Raw genomic sequence first — 17,083 nt, forward strand, 5'->3', positions numbered from 1 at the left:
AAAATAATATTCAGTTGTTTATTTCAAAATCCAGTTTATTTTTTTTCCATTAGCAATAAACTGTGAACCACTACTATTCATATACAACTGATTTCACTTAAAATAAGAAAATATCACTAGAAAACAACAACAAAAAGTTACAGATGGAGACCTCTTGCAGACCAATACAAAAGCAGCCAGGTGACGGGTTGCGTGATCAGATACGTACGTTCCTGAAATCACACGAGTTGTAGAGTCAGATTTTCACACTTGCACCAAATTAACCATGTCTCATTCTGTTACGTAACAAAAACCGCATTCCACTGTCACAGAGCCTGTGATTATCATAATAAGCCGTTTTAGGATGGATGAGAAAGAAACAAAAACGCTCACGTCGCACGATGAGTCTTCAGGGTGCGCCTGCAGTCTTCTGAATCTGCTCCTTCAGTATCAGGATACTCTGTCTCTGTTCTGGTGGCAGCATGGCAATCTGTTCTGGGGTCAGCTGCAGTACCTGCATAATCAAGGCAGCCTGGGAATGTGGAAACACAGCACATAGATTAGTATCTACAAGACAGAGGCCTTGTTACATCATGAGAGTTATAAATTGAAGCGTGATTAATCTGTCAACATTTAGATCAATGTCATCTAGTAATTCTGGAAAATCTGGTCAGTGAAACTTAAAAAGGATGCAGTGATGCAGATCTGAAAAGTGTGAAAAATACGACCCACCTTCTCATGGTCTTGTGACGACACATCTGAGGTAGGACCCTGTTAAAAGACAAGTAGGATTAAAGCAAACTGAATACTGTTCTCTGAGAGATGGCTTTTCATACAGGGTGGCAAAGGGATCCATTGAAGAAGTCAGAGAAAAAAATTGAATGAAGTGATTTTACAGCAAGAAATGAACAAATTTGCATATATTTCCGGATAAAAAAAAAAAAAAACTATCTTTCCTTAGCAATAAAAACCATTCAAAACTTTGAGCGTCACAACTTTTTTTTTTTTTTTTTTTCTCAACATTACTAATAAAAATAATTAGAAATGTTTCCTGAGCACCAAGTTTCCTCGGTAATGAGTAATGATGTTGAAAATTCAGTTTTTCTAGTACAAGAATAAATTACATTTTAAAACATTATATATATATATATATATATATATATATATATATATATATATATATATATATATATATATACACACATACATACATATATATACATACATACATATACATATATACACATACATATATATAATATATATATATATATATATATATATATATATATATATATACTATAGTTCATATTTATATGAATAGTAGTTATCACAATAAATATAGTTTTAATGCAGCTTTACAGAAAACAGTACTATACAATTAAGAAAGCTAAAGTCACTGAAAAGATGCAAATAAAACACAAGATTTGATTAAATATACACTACCATTCAACAGTTTGGGGTCTCTCATGTTCACCAAGGCTGCATTTATATGATGAGAAATACAGTATAAAACTGTAATATTGTGAGATATTATACAATTAATATATATATATATTGTGTATAATATATATATATACACACACACATATATATATTTATTGTGATAACTACTATTCATATAAATATGAACTCAATACAAAATGGCTCTCTAATATTCTAATACTGAACAGCAAAAAAGCTGATAGCTTAATACACAGTAAATATTTTCCAGATCATTTTAATCATTTGTTTCTGTCTTTAGTAAAATGTCAAATAAAATGAATAAATTAAATTTTGCAAACCTGCTTTCCTTAAATATCACATTTAGTACAAACAACACAGGTTCTTTTGACTTGAACACATAGCTGCCTTTATATTTTAGGAAGGGTCACAAGGGTATGATCAAATTTGAGGGTCATAAGTATTAAATTCTGCTATAAGAGAAAATGCAAACTATAGGAGTGTGGAAATCTTACTGGTCTCACTGCTGGAGGTGCACTTTGTCCCATGCCGTGGGTGGGAGGACCCTGCATTCCACCAGCCACAGGAACCCTCTGGCCAGCTATTGGACCCCGAGCATCAACAGCTCTTGGATCACGGCCTTGATGAATTGAGAACATTTTTAAAAATTCTTATCTGCATCTGAAAATCTTTCAACTGATGTGTTAGTAAAACCAGTATTAAAAGTAACCACATCTTCCAGTACCTCTTGCCTCCATGGGTGGACCACGCTGCTCCATCATAGGGCCTCTAGGTTCTCCCATCATGGGTCCTCCTCTAATGTCATGAGGGCCACGCATGTCTGGGGGTGCCATATGCATGGGTGGCCCCTGATGTTGCGGAGGGCCTCCAATGTAACCACGCCTGTATGCGAACAATAAACAAAATAATAAGCTTTTGTTGTGAACTTAAATTCTTAAGTGGACAGTAAAAGGTATTTAATGTTACAAAAAAATTCCATTGAAGGTGCAACTAACAGCGCACACCCCTTCCTTTCAGAGAAGCTACAGTGGCCGTCTGGCCGACACAACAAAGATGTCATCGTCGAGACAGCAGAGAGTACATTAGCCAGTGAAGCAATGAGGTTTCTTCTTACGTCTAACAAAGAACGGTCTCTGCTTCTAATAAACCAGATGACGACTACTACAATGACTACTACTTTGTGCATATTCAACGTAGTGACGATGCAAACTGCCTCTAAAAACACCAACAAACAGTGACGAAATGCGATCTGTAGAGCAATTTGTCCATTTAGGGTTACTGTAGAAACATGCAAGCGCAGAATGACGTCTTGACATGACCCGCAGTGTATGTAGATAAAAATGGCTCATTCTAAGGTAATAAAAACATAACAGTTCATTATGTAAGGACTGAAAACATAGTTATGTATATTATATTGCATTTCTGTCAATAGATCCTCCCAAATTTTACACACTGCACCTTTAAATGCTATTCTTTTCCATTCAAAGAATTCTGAAACAAAATGTATCAATTTCCACAAAATTAAGAAGCAGTTTTCAATGATAAGCCAAGCAATATCGCGTTCATTATCGAAGGCGATTCATCTGCGATATGAACGCGATATTGCGTGGCTTATCAGTGATCTACAGTTCTGTCTATTAAATGGCGCTCCATTTGAAAGCAGGTGATGGCGATTTAGCGGTAATCAGGGAACCGGCTTTACTGACGAAATGTGCGTGACAATCTCATGCGATATATCATGCAGCCCTATATTTCACTATATACCATTACTGTATGTAAATGCAGCCTTGGTAACCATAAGAGACTACTTTGAAAAACTTTTAATGACCCCAAACTAATTAGTTTCAAAATTACCTTTTTTTTTTTTTTTTTTTTTTTTTTCCTCAATAGATAATTTGACTTCAAATTATTACATTTTCCCATTATTTTACATTGTATTTTATATTCCTGATTATTATTTCATCTGTCAGACTTTACAAGGGTAATCGCAATTGCATAAACAGGGGAAAAAAATATGTTGTCAATGTAAGCTTTCTAACAAACTAATGAGACTGAACAGCTGTGATCATCTAAATGTCATTGCAACATGGTTTTTAGCATGCATTACCCTGGCTCCACCACGTCTCCAGTAACATTGACCAATGATCCACCTCGAGGGTCGTTTGGTCCGTCGCCAAGAAGGCCTCTGGGTGGGATCCCTGGAGGACCTTGTGGGGCCCCTCGCATCGGGGCACGTGGGTCTACTATTGGCACTGTGAAAAAAGAACAATTATATGATTTAAAGAAAAGTCCATGCTTAATTACTCTGACAAGGCTCAAAAATAGAACAGTCTATAGATTCAAAACAATGAAAGAAACTACTGTCAAAGAGCATAACACAAACATTTCAAAACTTAGAAATGTCCTTTTAAGGAATGAATAATGTGTTGTATTGTCAATCACATATTTGGAAAGTATGACACCGTTATGATATACCAGGGAATTTTCTGAAGTGTCAAGGAAACTAGACTGAAGGAAACAAAAAAGGTTCCACTTCTCAAACAAAAGGACAATGTTTCACCTGTCACAGTGACTTTGATAAGAGAGGATTTCAACATCTTTACAAAGTGAAACCCATCAATACTCATCTCTATTCTGCTACACTGGCACATTCCATTAGGTAACAAGACCTCATTGTTCAGGTTTTGGGTTCAGAACTTTTGACTTTTCAAAATTGTTAACAGTGCGTCAAACGCTTTTGTTTCAGAGACACAATAATGCAGGACACACCTACGTTTCAACACCATTTATGAACATGTTTTAACCAGCGTTTTTTTTTTTTTTTTACATTTACAATGGTTTTTTTGTTGATGTTTTTTTAACAGTTTCACTTTTTTCTCTAGACATCTATATGGTACATTGCACTCTCTTTGACATGATTGGACGTTGCACTTTATTCTCTGCAAACTGCCACGAAGTTCACGTACTGCTGTCAAATTCAGGCGTGATGTTTAGGGGTATTCAGAGATAAGGAGTGCACTCAAAAAGGTGCACATAGGGGTAAGACAATGAGCTGATGATAGTCTTGACAGCCCTGTTTTGAGCAGACCAGAGTTATACCCATAATACCTTGAGGCCGCTCGATAGCAGCCTGCCCAGCTGCTCCCACAGAAGAGTCCTGAAGGTTTCCTGGGTCAGCATTAAGTGAAGAGAACAGGAGAGAGAACTGAGACAGCGCACGATAGCACTTACTGATATTACCCAGGGATGCTTGTACTGATGTTAATGGACATGGGTTAAAGTAGGAGTCAATATGGAGTTTTAATTGGCTAATGTAGATATAAATATCTAGAAATCAAGATGTATAGATAAAGATGTAAATATCTAGAAATCAAGATAATATGTGTTTTATAAATTTTATAAGTTTGGGGTCAGTAAGATTTTTGAAAGGTCTCTTTTGCTCATCAAGGCTGCATCTACCTGTATTTGATCAAAAATACAGTAAAAACAGTAATATTGTGAAATATTACTACAAATTTTAAAATGACTGTTTTCGATTTTAACATATTATAAAAACGTATTCTTCTTAAAGGGTTAGTTCACCCAAAAATGAAAATTCTGTCATTTATTACTTACCCTCATGCCGTTTCACACCATTAAGACCTTCGTTAATCTTTGGAACACAAAGTAAGATATTTTAGTTGAAATCCGATAGCTCCGTGAGGCCTCCATAGGGAGCAATGTCACTTCCTCTCTCAAGATCCATAAAGGTACTAAAAACATATTTAAATCGGTTCATGTGAGTACAGTGGTTCAATATTAAAATTATAAAGCGACGAGAATATTTTTGGAGCGCCAAAAATAACAAAATAATGACTTATTTAGTGATGGCCGATTTCAAAACACTGCTTCAGGAAGCATCGGAGCACAGATGAATCAGCGTATCGAATCAGCTGTTCGGAGCGCCAAAGTCACGTGATTTCAGCCGTTGGCAGTTTGACACGTGATCCCAATCATGATTCGATACACTGATTCATTTATGCTCCGATGCTTCATGAAGCAGTGTTTTGAAATCGGCCACAAGTCGTTATTTTGTTATTTTTGGCGCACCAAAAATATTCTTGTCGCTTTATAATATTAATATTGAACCACTGTACTGACACGAACTGATTTAAATATGTTTTTAGTACCTTTATGGATCTTGAGAGAGGAAATTGCTCATTGCTCCTTATGGAGGCCTCACTGAGTCAACGGATTTCAACTAAAATATCTTAATTTGTGTTCTGAAGATTAACAAAGGTCTTACAGGTGTGGAACTGCATGAGGGTGAGTAATAAATGACAGAATTTTCATTTTTGGGTGAACTAACCCTTTAATTTTCAGCACCCATTAATCCAGTATTCAGTGTCACTGATTTGGTGCTCAAAAAACATTTCTTCTTATGTTAAAAATATTTGTGCTGCTTAATAATTTACTGGAAACCGTGGTATTTTTTTCATTCTTATTCATTTAATGCATCCTTGACAAATAAAAGTATTAATTTAAATATTTTTTAAAAAAGTAACTTTTCTCAAAAAAAAATACTGACCCCCAAATTTCTAAAGGTAGCATACACACACACACACACACACACACACACACAAATAAATAAATATTATATTATATTATATATTATATATAGAATTATTCTATGCAAGAATTAAAATAACCAAATAAAATATATTTTAATAATTAAAAATATGCACTTTAAGTGCACTATTTATCTGGAACACTCTCTATATGAGATCTGACGTAAGCGGGAAATTTGGATCTGTAAGGTACAGTCATCGGCTGATGGCGATCATCATAAAGTGGTAACTGTAAAAGGTGAAGTGTGTAATTTTCATTAAAATATTTCAGACAACAACACTGACTCAACCAAATGTTGAGAGTTTGGGACAGGACTTTCTGACCAGTGGAAGACAGAATGTTTAAGAAAACTGTTTTTGCAATTCCAATAGAATGTAGAAATTACACACTTCACCTTGAAGAGATGCGAATGAAAATTAAATATCTACATAAAAGCTAGCGCTAGCATTGTCCAATACTGCTCACTTGTGGACAGGTTTGGTAATGCTGTTCAGGAGGTACAAAGAAATCATGTAGCAATATAATTTTCTCACAATGACTAGTAATATCCTAAATTATATAAAATAATACTATTTCTTTAATTTCAATTTCAAGCATACACAAAGAACTGCCTAAAATGATACCTTGTCCTCTATCCATGGGCACAGGGCCTCCTGGAGGGATCCCTATCTGAGGCTGCATTCCACCTGTAGAGGGAGGTAAACTGCTATATATATGCACACGGATACACAAGCACCAAAGTAATGCAAGGACAACTGAGCTTACCAGCTGGTCCCATAGGTCCCTGTCCTGGCATTGGTCCAGGTACTCCACCCCCCATCTGTGGAGGCTGCATCATTTGAGGGGCTCCGTTCACATGCATACCTGGCTGTAAGTCACAGGATCAATAGAAAATTACTCATTCATGCCACGAATGAGGAGAACGGCTTAACTGTCCATGAACCTGACTGAAACTTGTTCAAATATCAAACATTAGCTTTTTTTTGTTCAATGAAAGACTATAGAGCACCTCAGACAATGAGGAAGTGGAACACAATATAAACCACAATGGTAATAAAACACTAACTTGAGATTTAAATACTGAAAACATTTCAAAATCAAAACAACAGTCAGACTTTCTCACATGCAATAAGTACATGCACAGCAAAACTGAGTTTTAGGAGCAAAATATCTAAGTGCATTTGTTTGGGTTTGACTTAAACTTATAACATTTACACACCCTTACAAATTGTTGGAATACTAAGAATAATCAGTGACAGACTGTCCATGTAAAAGCACAAAAATGTTTAAAAGGTTCAAAAGTTGGGGTCAGTAAAGACTGCACAACTATTTTCAATATTGATAATTATTGGAAATGTTACTTGAGCAGCAAATCAGCATATTAGAATGATTTCTCAAGGATCATGTGACATGAAATCTATCACAGGAATAAATTTAATTTTAAAAGATATTAAAATCTAAAACAGTTATTTTAAATTGAAATACTGCACATTGTGCACAATCTCTCTATTTTTATTTTTGATCAAAATGCAGCCTTGGTGAGAATAAGAAACTTTTTTCAAAAGCATAAAAAAAAAAAAAAAACTTTGAATGGTAGTGTATCATAACAGATAAGCACTACAATTTAATGCATCTCATGATACAAGTGTTCAGAAAACAATGAAAGATGTAATACTGACCATTGGCTGTGGTTGAGAGACAGGGACACTGGGCTGAGGGAGGGGCTGGTTAGGTACCGGCACTGGCCCAGGCTGAGGGCTTGGGTTTATGGGCTGAACCACAGCTGGACGGTGAAGCATTTTCTGTAAGAGATGATTTTTCACTTGATTATCTTATATACCTGTAGCTTAAAATGCCACATACTAAACAACTGGTAAACAATACTTTCAAAATCCTTGTTATTTATAAGAGTGCTTATTTAAGAAAGTTAAGATATTCCCAAGTCTATTCCATCAATGTACTAAGACACTTTCTATTCTTCTATGTAGCGGCATTTAATGTGATCTTACCAGAGCGATTTCAGGGTCCACAATCCTCATGACCACCTGAGCCTGCAGCAAGGCATAAGCTAGCTGAGGGTTCTGCAAGAGCATGTTCCTGGCCTCCTGGGGACTGTTTTGCACACAAAGCTGTACAAGCAAAAACAGGATCAGAAATTTAACAATCACTTCAAAACAACAAATCATTTTAAATTCAATTACATGGAACAATAAAATTACTAGCAATTAAAGGGATAGTTCACCTAAAAATAAAAATAAAAATCTGTCATCATTGACTCCCCCTCATGTCGTTCCAAACCTGTATGAGTTTCGCTCATCTTCAAAACACAAATGAAGATTTTATTTTTAATGAAATCTGAGAGATTTCTGTCCCTTTATTAAAAAGACTCCATAAATGTATACACTTCAGAAAGTTCATAAAGACAGTAACGTCAATCCAGTCCGGTCTAATCCAAGAAACGATCACTTTATGATAAAAAGATTTACTTCAGGCTTTTATTCACATACAGTATAAACATTGACCAACACATATAAAAGAAAGATTTCATTGCTATGTCTTTATGAACTTTTTGAACCTTTAAAGTTTTGCTGGGATGAAAAATGTAGGAATAGAAATCTCTCAGGTTCAAAGTTACAAAGCTCATAGTCACCCACAAAGGGATTTATTCTATCTAACAGAGAACACTGATCCAAGACGCCTCGATCAAAGACCAGATATTACTTCCTCAAACCTCCAAGTCACAGTGTGAAATATTAGCATAATGACCGCCCAACGGCATATGCAAAGAAGGCAACACTTCAGTGAACTGTAGTGTTGTCATAGAGACACGTTGTTTGGATGCGAAAGCAAAACCGCTTTGTTTGGCCTTACAAAAACTAATGAAATTAGGAATCAGAGGTTAAGATGTATTTATAAAGCTCTTCCTGTGCATTACAACCCAGAAGTTTGCTTGTGCACACAGCATTTTACAGAGCAAAATTGATTCTGATCAATTGGCTTGATTATCTGCATTTTCTGGGCTCAAACTGATACGGTAAAACCGATGACATTATTAACTGCGCTTTTACAATTGCTTAACGCCTTGGAAGCTGAAGCTCGGGATTATGGTGGCATGACATTTCCATCACATGCTGGTGGAGGTTTGGCCAATCACAACACACCAGGTCTGCTGGCTAATCAGAGCACTTTGAGTTTTTCTGAAGAGGTGGCTTTGTAGAAATCAGTGTATTTTGGACAGACTGGAGATAGAGGAGCTGCAATCATGTACAGTGTGTGAAAAATAATGTGTTTTTTGAACATTGAAGTAGTGTTGTCAAAAGTACCGACTTGGTACTGAAGTTTTAAAAATGTGATTATACCAGCATTTCGAACCTCTGATTGGCCACTGTGTTCACGCACTCAACATCTACATCTGTGATTGGCCATTGTGTTCACAAGCTCAACATCTATGTCTCTGATTGGCCATTGTGTTCACAAGCTCAACATCTATGTCTCTGATTGGCCATTGTGTTCACAAGCTCAACATCTATGTCTCTGATTGGCCATTGTGTTCACAAGCTCAACATCACTCTGTCTCCTCTCCACCAATAAGCTGGCGTGTGGTGGGTGTTCTGGCGCAATATGGCTGCCGTCGCATCATCCAGGTGGATGCTGCACATTGGTGGTGGTTGAGGAGATTCCTCCTTCAATATGTAAAATGCTTTGAGTGCCCAGAAAAGCGCTATATAAATGTAAGGAACTATTATTATTATAACATATGTCTGTAATTGGCCATTGTGTTCATGCGCTCAACATATATGTCTGTGATTGCCTACAATGATCAACGCTTCAAAATCATTTTGTAAATAAATAGACAACTTTGATGCTCTTCACAGAGCGCTTAGACAGATACACACAGGAGCATTTGAAAGCAGGAGTCTATCAGCTGATTCCTAATATCCACTGATAGAGGGATCTGCTGATAGATGCCCACTTTCAAACGCTCGGTGAAGAGCGTCAAAGATGTCTATTGTCATATTATCCTATTCTAATACACCCAATAAACAAATTAATGATCTTTTAAAGGTGCCCTCGAATGAAAAATTGAATTTATCTTGGCATAGTCAAATAACAAGAGTTCAGTACATGGAAATGACATACAGTGAGTCTCAAACTCCATTGTTTCCTCCTTCTTGTATAAATCTCATTTGTTTAAAAGACCTCCGAAGAACAGGCGAATCTCAACATAACACCGACTGTTACGTAACAGTCGGGGTGTACACCCCCAATATTTGCATATGCCAGCCCACGTTTCCAACATTATAAAAGGCATTAGACAAGGGCAGCCAGTATTAACGTCTGGATCTGTGCAGAGCTGAATCATCAGACTAGGTAAGTAAGCAAGAACAATAGCGAAAAATGGCAGATGGAGCAATAATAACTGACATGATCCATGATAACATGATATTTTTAGTGATATTTGTAAACTGTCTTTCTAAATGTTTCGTTAACATTTTGCTAATGTACTGTTAAATGTGGTTAAAGTTACCATCGGTTATTACTGTATTCACGGAGACAAGAGAGCCATCACTATTTTCATTTTTAAACACTTGCAGTCTGTATAATGCATAAACATAACTTCATTCTTTATAAATTTCTCCAACAGTGTAGCATTAGCCGTTAGCCACGGAGCACTATCAAACTCATTCAAAATCAGAAGTAAACAATATAATAGTATACAATACTCACATAATCCGAGGCATGCATGCCGCATGCATGACGAACACTTTGTAAAGATCAATTTTGAGGGTTATATTAGCTGTGTAAACTTTGTTAAGGCACTGTTTAAGGCAAGCGCGAGCTCTGTGGGCGGAGAGCACGGGATTTAAAGGGGCCGCAGCATAAAATCGGCGCGTTTATAATGATGCCCCAAAATAGGCAGTTAAAAAAATTAATTAAAAAAAATCTATGGGGTATTTTGAGCTGAAACTTCACAGACACATTCAGGGGACACCTTAGACTTATATTACATCTTTTAAAAACATAATCTAGGGCACCTTTAAAATAGCATCATATGACCCCTTTAAATTCAGCAGGCCACTTTTCAATAGTCACCTTCATCTGTTTCATAAGCTCAAACATCTGCTCAGGGGGCAGGCTGGCTACTGCCCTGCTGATGGACTCTGGGGCTTCTTCTGGTGTGCAGCCATCTCCATAAGGGGACTCAATAATCGGGGCACCAGTACCCAAACCTGAGGAAACAAGCAAGCAGCTCAAACAAAATAGCCATTTTTATTACTCAAGATTTATAAATCAATAGTTCAAACGGTTTGGGTGGAATATTACACTTAAAAACTGAAACTTACTTTTGAGCTCCTCTTTATTCTTCTCACTAGCAGCATTGTCGACGCGGAGGGCTCTGCCACTGAACTCTCTGCCGTTCAGGTTGCGCATGGCACTGAGCGCTGTCTCCTGATCCTGATACTCACAAAAGCCATATCCCTTTGGCTTACCGGTTTCTCTGTCATACACCAACCTGCAAGATGTTTTTTGTATTCTAGATCAGCACCAGGTTTCCAAAGACACTGGAGCATATTGTTGTTTCAAGCATTATTGTTCATACCTAAAACTGACGACAAGTCCAACCTCTGAGAAGATGTCTTTAAGTTGCTCCTCTGTAGCCTCATATGGGATGTTTCCCACTGTTACAAAAAAAATAATAAATAAATAAAATTGCACACTAGTTTACTGTTGTAGCATCCATTTAGAAGTTCGTCACTTTGTTTTATTGATGGTCTGCTGCTTTTTACCACTGAATCAGTCCCTCCAGTGCAAAACTTAGTAGAGGGAACGTGAAGTTACTTCATCATACATGATATATCTGCAGTAGTTCTACACCTAACGACTGTGTATACAAATAACTTGTATGCAAATAATATTAATTCAAATAATAATTTAATAATATAGATATAATAATTCAAATATAGACAGTCAGATAGAGTGGTACATAATTTAAGACTAGTTCTAGGTTAGTGAGGTTTAGCCTAGCAGCTAATGAAACAAAATGGTACATGCGAGAAACAAACTAATCCACATACCGAAAACCGAACGTAACGAGCGGTCCACCGCAGGGTCTCTGGCAGCTGCAGCTGCCGCGGCAAGTGCTAAATTAGCCATATATGAAATGATACAGTCACAGTAAACACGACCAAAGCATGAGAAAAGACCGATGAGAAGCTGGAAACCGTGTAGTAAAAATATAGATGGCGCTACACAACTGGTACATTGATATTTCAAAATAAGAGTCCGAACAAGCGCTTTTTTTTCTGCACAACAAGATTATCATCATACAGTTGTGAAAAAAAATCTGATCTTTTATTTAAAAACAAAAGTAAATTTTATATATATATATATATATATATGTAAACTTTCATTAGAGAATAAGAATTTTAAAGTTATAAATGTTGTAATTTATGAAATGTTCAATAAATATTTTTCTCTAATACACATTGCTCACAATCATACCCTTTTATTCCATACTTTTTGCAACCTCCTTTTGCCAAGATCATAGCTCTGTGTTGTCTTTTATAATGCCTGATGAGTTTGGAGAACACCTGACAAGAAATCAGAGACCATTCCTCCATACAGAGTCTCTCCAGATCCTTCAGAGTCCCAGATCCATGTTGCCACTTCTCGTCTTCAGTTCACCCTACTCATTTTCTATAAGGTTCAGGTCGTTGGACTGGGATGGCCATGGCAGAAGCCATTTTTGTTTTAATTTTGATGTTTGTTTTTGGATCATTGTCCTGTTGGAAGATCCAACCTTGGCCCATTATAAGATTTCTAGCAGAAGCAGTGAGGTTTTGATTTTTTTTATCTGTTGGTATTTGATAGAATCCATGATGCCATGTATTTGAACAAGATATCCAGGATCTTAAGCCCACAACATTAAGGCCAATTCACACCAACAAACACCAACAAACAAGTTGGCTGTTGGATTGATAATTGTCATGTTCACACTGCCCTAACAGACACAGCTGATTGAACATGTTCAGTCAGATGAAAACAAACCCTGACCGACGCCAACAGACGGCGACAGGGATAACACACTGATCCGACAAAACCCAACAAACGTGTTTGTTGGCGTTTGTCTGTGCGGCAGTGTATTTCATTGTACACATGGGGTACTTTTTTGCACCTAAACCCATTTTGAGTGTTTGCTCTTTCTTTCTTTCTTTCTTTTTTATCTGACCATAGAACCCGTCCTGTTTGAAGTTCCAATAGTATTGGTTACTTTTCATATGTTATGGTCAGATGAAACAAAAAAAGAGAGCAAACACTCAAGAAGGGTTTGGTGCACACAGGGATAATAAAAGTACCCCATGTACAATGATATTCTGCTGTATCTTTAATTTTGTGGGCCTATTTTTCACAAAATTAATTATTGATAAAATGTCTGAGTGGCACTCTTCCATACAATACAAGTAAATAGTGACCATGGATGTCAAGCAAGAATTTCAAAGCCAGATTTTTAGTGAATAATAGCTTTAATTTCAAAGTTATGGTATGACTTCAGAAGACATGGAATATAGCGCATGATACTCTCTTTATGCTTTTATAGTACTTTTGTGTCCTTTTTGCAACTTGACAGCCTCTGGTTCCTATACACTTTCAGTGTATTGAAGTAGCAGCATTAGTATTTTTCAAAATATCTCCTTTTGTGTTCCACAGAAGAAATGTGGAAAATGGGTTTGAAACAACATGAGGATGAGTATGATGAAAGAATTTTCATTTTGTGGGTGAACTTTCACTCCAAGACATCGTGTGGCCCCTTTCTAAGGTTACTTAGGCCCCTATACTGAACCCATGTACCCTGTTTGAGAGGCACTGGAATAAAGAGATTTTTATTTTTTTTGTTTTTTAAAGAAACCAACATTAAATAAATCTGATTCTGATAAACTAGTCAAAACTCTCTGTTAAGTATTATTTGTGAAATGAAAATCATTTTACGTGCATTTAGTGCTGCGAGCAGAGGAGATTTTGACTTGTTCTTGCAATACTGTAAACTAAATTTGACATTCAAGTGTGAGCATCAAACAGCCTTTATGAGTCTTGTGTTTTGTGTGAGTTCACACAGTTCTAGTTAATCACTAGAATTAGTCATTTTATTAAATTATTTCTTATAAAATATAAATTAATCAAGACCATGTTGATCATTGTTTTGTTTATTATTTAATGTAAATCATGTAATACGTTCCTTCAGAACCTTGGACAGCTCCAACACTGACATTAAATCAAGAAATTGCAATGACATGATAAGCTATATTTAACTATATTTTAATAAATCTATTCAGTGAGGACAACCTTATGTCCTCTCCCGTCTATAAACTACAAATGAAAGGCAGAAAATTGTCTATTGTTCAGCATTTATTTTGTTCATGGAGAGTGGAAATTTGATATTATAGCCTACATGAATTCATCATAACATAGCAGTAATGCTTACAAAGTCATGGCCTGACAGATGGAGAGTCAGAATGGTAACCAAAGGTTGTGGGTTCAATTCTCAATACCAGCAGGAGCAAGGCACCTAACCCCCAATCGCTCCCTGGGTGCCACAGCAAAAAAAAAAAAGGCAGCATATCCTCCCATAGGTGTGTGTGTGTGTGTGTGTGTTCACTACTCACTGCTACTAATAACTTTGATTGGTTATAAATGCAGAGGATGGGTGATATAGAATGCAGAAATTCCGAGAATGGGTTACAATACTTGGCCTTCACATCATGTCTTGTCAAATGTGGATTAGACCTCTTTTCCAGAAGTGATATAACTGTACGTATTAGATTATTTTAAATGGTGTTTACTTTAGCTTGTTTTTTGCATTAAAGAGGTCTGGAATAAGACATATTAGGCCTCATTTGCCAGAAATTCTTAAAACCTTTTTGTTTGTTGCCATTTGATTTGTCTAGAAATTGTCATTAAATTGTCACATCGGCTTTAGAAGGTCTCATTTTAGTCTACAGTAAATGAATGCACATTCTAGCATACAAACTCATTTTTGGCTCTAAAAATATTCAGTATCAGCTTCATGTGCATTTTAAGTTATTACTAATACTAATCAAAGAAAAATATATTGATAAATGTATCAAATGTTAGTGCATGTGCATTTGCCTGTGCATTCAGAATGAAATAATCTCTTGATATCTCTGCTTTTCAGCCATTTTCCCCCCCAGTGGTCATTAAAGATTTTTAGCTGATAACATATTTTAGAGCTGAGCATAACAATTTATTTATGTTCATTACAAAAATGTGACCATTTCAAAAAAGCATTAATTAACATCTCTTACTTTTCAGGCTGGAAATTACAACATTTTCCAATAAACTGAAAAACTAACATCTTGTCTCGGCTCTGTTGAAAATTTAAATAGATGCTTGTCTGCCACTTTCTTCCAAAAATCATTTTACAGTGCATTCAAGGCTACATTTTATCAGTTTGTGTTTTTCCCTGGGATTAAAACCTATGATCATGGCATTGCTAGCACCATGCCCTACAAGCTGAGCTATAAGTGTAGCACTTGGCCAAGTTGCATTAATTAAAGTCTACTTTAATTGGTGACTAAATTTGTAGGAAAGGCAATCAAGCAGAAATATGTGATGCTGGGTAAGCATTAAAGTTAACAGTAGGGGTCGCACAAACACTATTTATGACTTCAGGCTAGCAGAGAAGCACGCAGCTAGTATGTCGCCTGTCGCCGTCATTAACCAAATGATTTTATTTACAGTTGAGCTTATAGCGGAGTAATTTGATTTATTTTCAACCAAATTATACAAAAATTATTTATTTATAGCACTAAGAGCTCCAAAAGCATTTTAAATAGACTATCCTCCCATAAGATGCACGTGTCATAGAGACGGAATTTGTACATTGTTGTTCGAAACCACAGATCGCCAGGAAACACTACGATCGTTTATAGACGCGACGTCGTTCAGAGAACCAAATGTCTGCAAACCTTAACACGAAAAACGCATGGTTCCACTGGGGCTCGAACCCAGGACCTTCTGCGTGTAAAGCAGACGTGATAACCACTACATTATGGAACCGCTTGCTCACGTCCTACTCGTGTGAGCAACACAAAACAGACAGGCCTCCAAATTGGCCGGATTACGCCCATACATTGCATTTAACAGAGCATAAACGTCTTTGTTTGATCGTGCTGTTGAGGTTGGCTCTGTTGTTATCAGGTGACACTTTCGTTGTGTATTTGCGTGACCCTGACCCAACTTTGTTGTATTAATTGCATTGAATTTTAAATGTTTCTTATATTACTTAATAGCCTAATAATAATAAATAAAAACACTAGACCCTTTTCAGCAAGGCTCAAGTACCAATGTATGTGGTGTCTATCTATCTATCTATCTATCTATCTATCTATCTATCTATCTATCTATCTATCTATCTATCTATCTATCTATCTATCTATCTATCTATCTATCTATCTATCTATCTATCTATCTATCTGTCTGTCTGTCTCTCATTTGATATCAACATTTTCAAATATGATGTATTTATTTCAGTGTGGGGTTAATATGCAAACAGCTCAATATATTCTCTTCATTACACTGCTTCAGGCAAAATGTGTGCATAAAGCTTGATGCACTTTTTAATTAAAATCACATCACAGTTCCTCATTTTACTGAGCATTCTTGTGAAAGCTGTAGACTTTTATTTTTGCTCTTCTGTGTCAAATAAGAGTTGACAAGGGCCGTAAATGTCCATTTGTTGAGGTTGTAACAAAACAAAAAAAATTGTCGCATTGGGGTTATTGCATTGAAAAGCTTGGTACAGACCAGAGTGAAGAAACAGTGAAGAACTGCAAAATACAGTCAATCAAGGCAATTTCTTTCATTTACACCTCTAGTGTTTGAATTCTTTAACACCTCTCAGATTCTGAAGGATAAGCAAATGCCCTGCAACCACAGGCCCATGTTGTGCAAAGTTTTCTCCTTGTTGCAGTCACCATAAGACCATGCGCTCTGATTTTACGGCACAGTCATA

General features: G+C 36.4%; 1 protein-coding gene and 1 non-coding gene across 4 annotated transcripts; both read right to left on the reverse strand.

Annotated features, from left to right (window-relative positions):
* Positions 1–17: 17 nt before the first annotated feature.
* cstf2 (cleavage stimulation factor, 3' pre-RNA, subunit 2) lies at positions 18–12,299 on the reverse strand. 3 transcript variants are annotated; one of them, XM_048176513.1, is made up of 15 exons: positions 12,129–12,299; positions 11,654–11,732; positions 11,397–11,566; positions 11,146–11,282; positions 8,061–8,180; positions 7,731–7,853; positions 6,817–6,919; positions 6,675–6,737; positions 4,552–4,611; positions 3,551–3,695; positions 2,168–2,325; positions 1,938–2,062; positions 712–750; positions 373–511; positions 18–212 (listed from the first exon to the last, which is right to left on the reverse strand). In XM_048176513.1, exons 1-14 carry the CDS (start codon positions 12,205–12,207, stop codon positions 389–391), a joined length of 1,524 nt encoding a protein of 507 aa, XP_048032470.1. In that variant the 5' UTR covers positions 12,208–12,299; the 3' UTR covers positions 18–212; positions 373–388. The 3 variants fall into 3 exon arrangements, with proteins under 3 accessions (XP_048032470.1, XP_048032471.1, XP_048032472.1); XM_048176514.1 differs by lacking the exon at positions 4,552–4,611 and having other exon boundaries at positions 12,129–12,298; XM_048176515.1 differs by lacking the exons at positions 4,552–4,611; positions 6,675–6,737 and having other exon boundaries at positions 12,129–12,298.
* Positions 12,300–16,055: 3,756 nt separating this feature from the next.
* On the reverse strand, positions 16,056–16,128 carry trnav-uac. The gene has a single exon. It is a non-coding gene; the product is annotated as a tRNA-Val (tRNA).
* Positions 16,129–17,083: the final 955 nt, after the last annotated feature.

The sequence above is a fragment of the Megalobrama amblycephala genome, linkage group LG23 (genome assembly GCF_018812025.1).
Source record: "Megalobrama amblycephala isolate DHTTF-2021 linkage group LG23, ASM1881202v1, whole genome shotgun sequence".
NCBI classification, from domain to species: domain Eukaryota; kingdom Metazoa; phylum Chordata; class Actinopteri; order Cypriniformes; family Xenocyprididae; genus Megalobrama; species Megalobrama amblycephala.

Coding starts and splice junctions, on each gene's coding strand:
- cstf2 (XM_048176513.1), bottom strand. CDS start 12,207: ATGGCTAATTTAGCACTTGCCGCGGCAGCTGCAGCTGCCAGAGACCCT. Junction 6,738..6,816: donor GGGACCTATGGGACCAGCTG/GTAAGCTCAGTT, acceptor CTCCCTCTACAG/GTGGAATGCAGCCTCAGATA. Junction 751..1,937: donor CACCTCCAGCAGTGAGACCA/GTAAGATTTCCA, acceptor GTCTTTTAACAG/GGTCCTACCTCAGATGTGTC.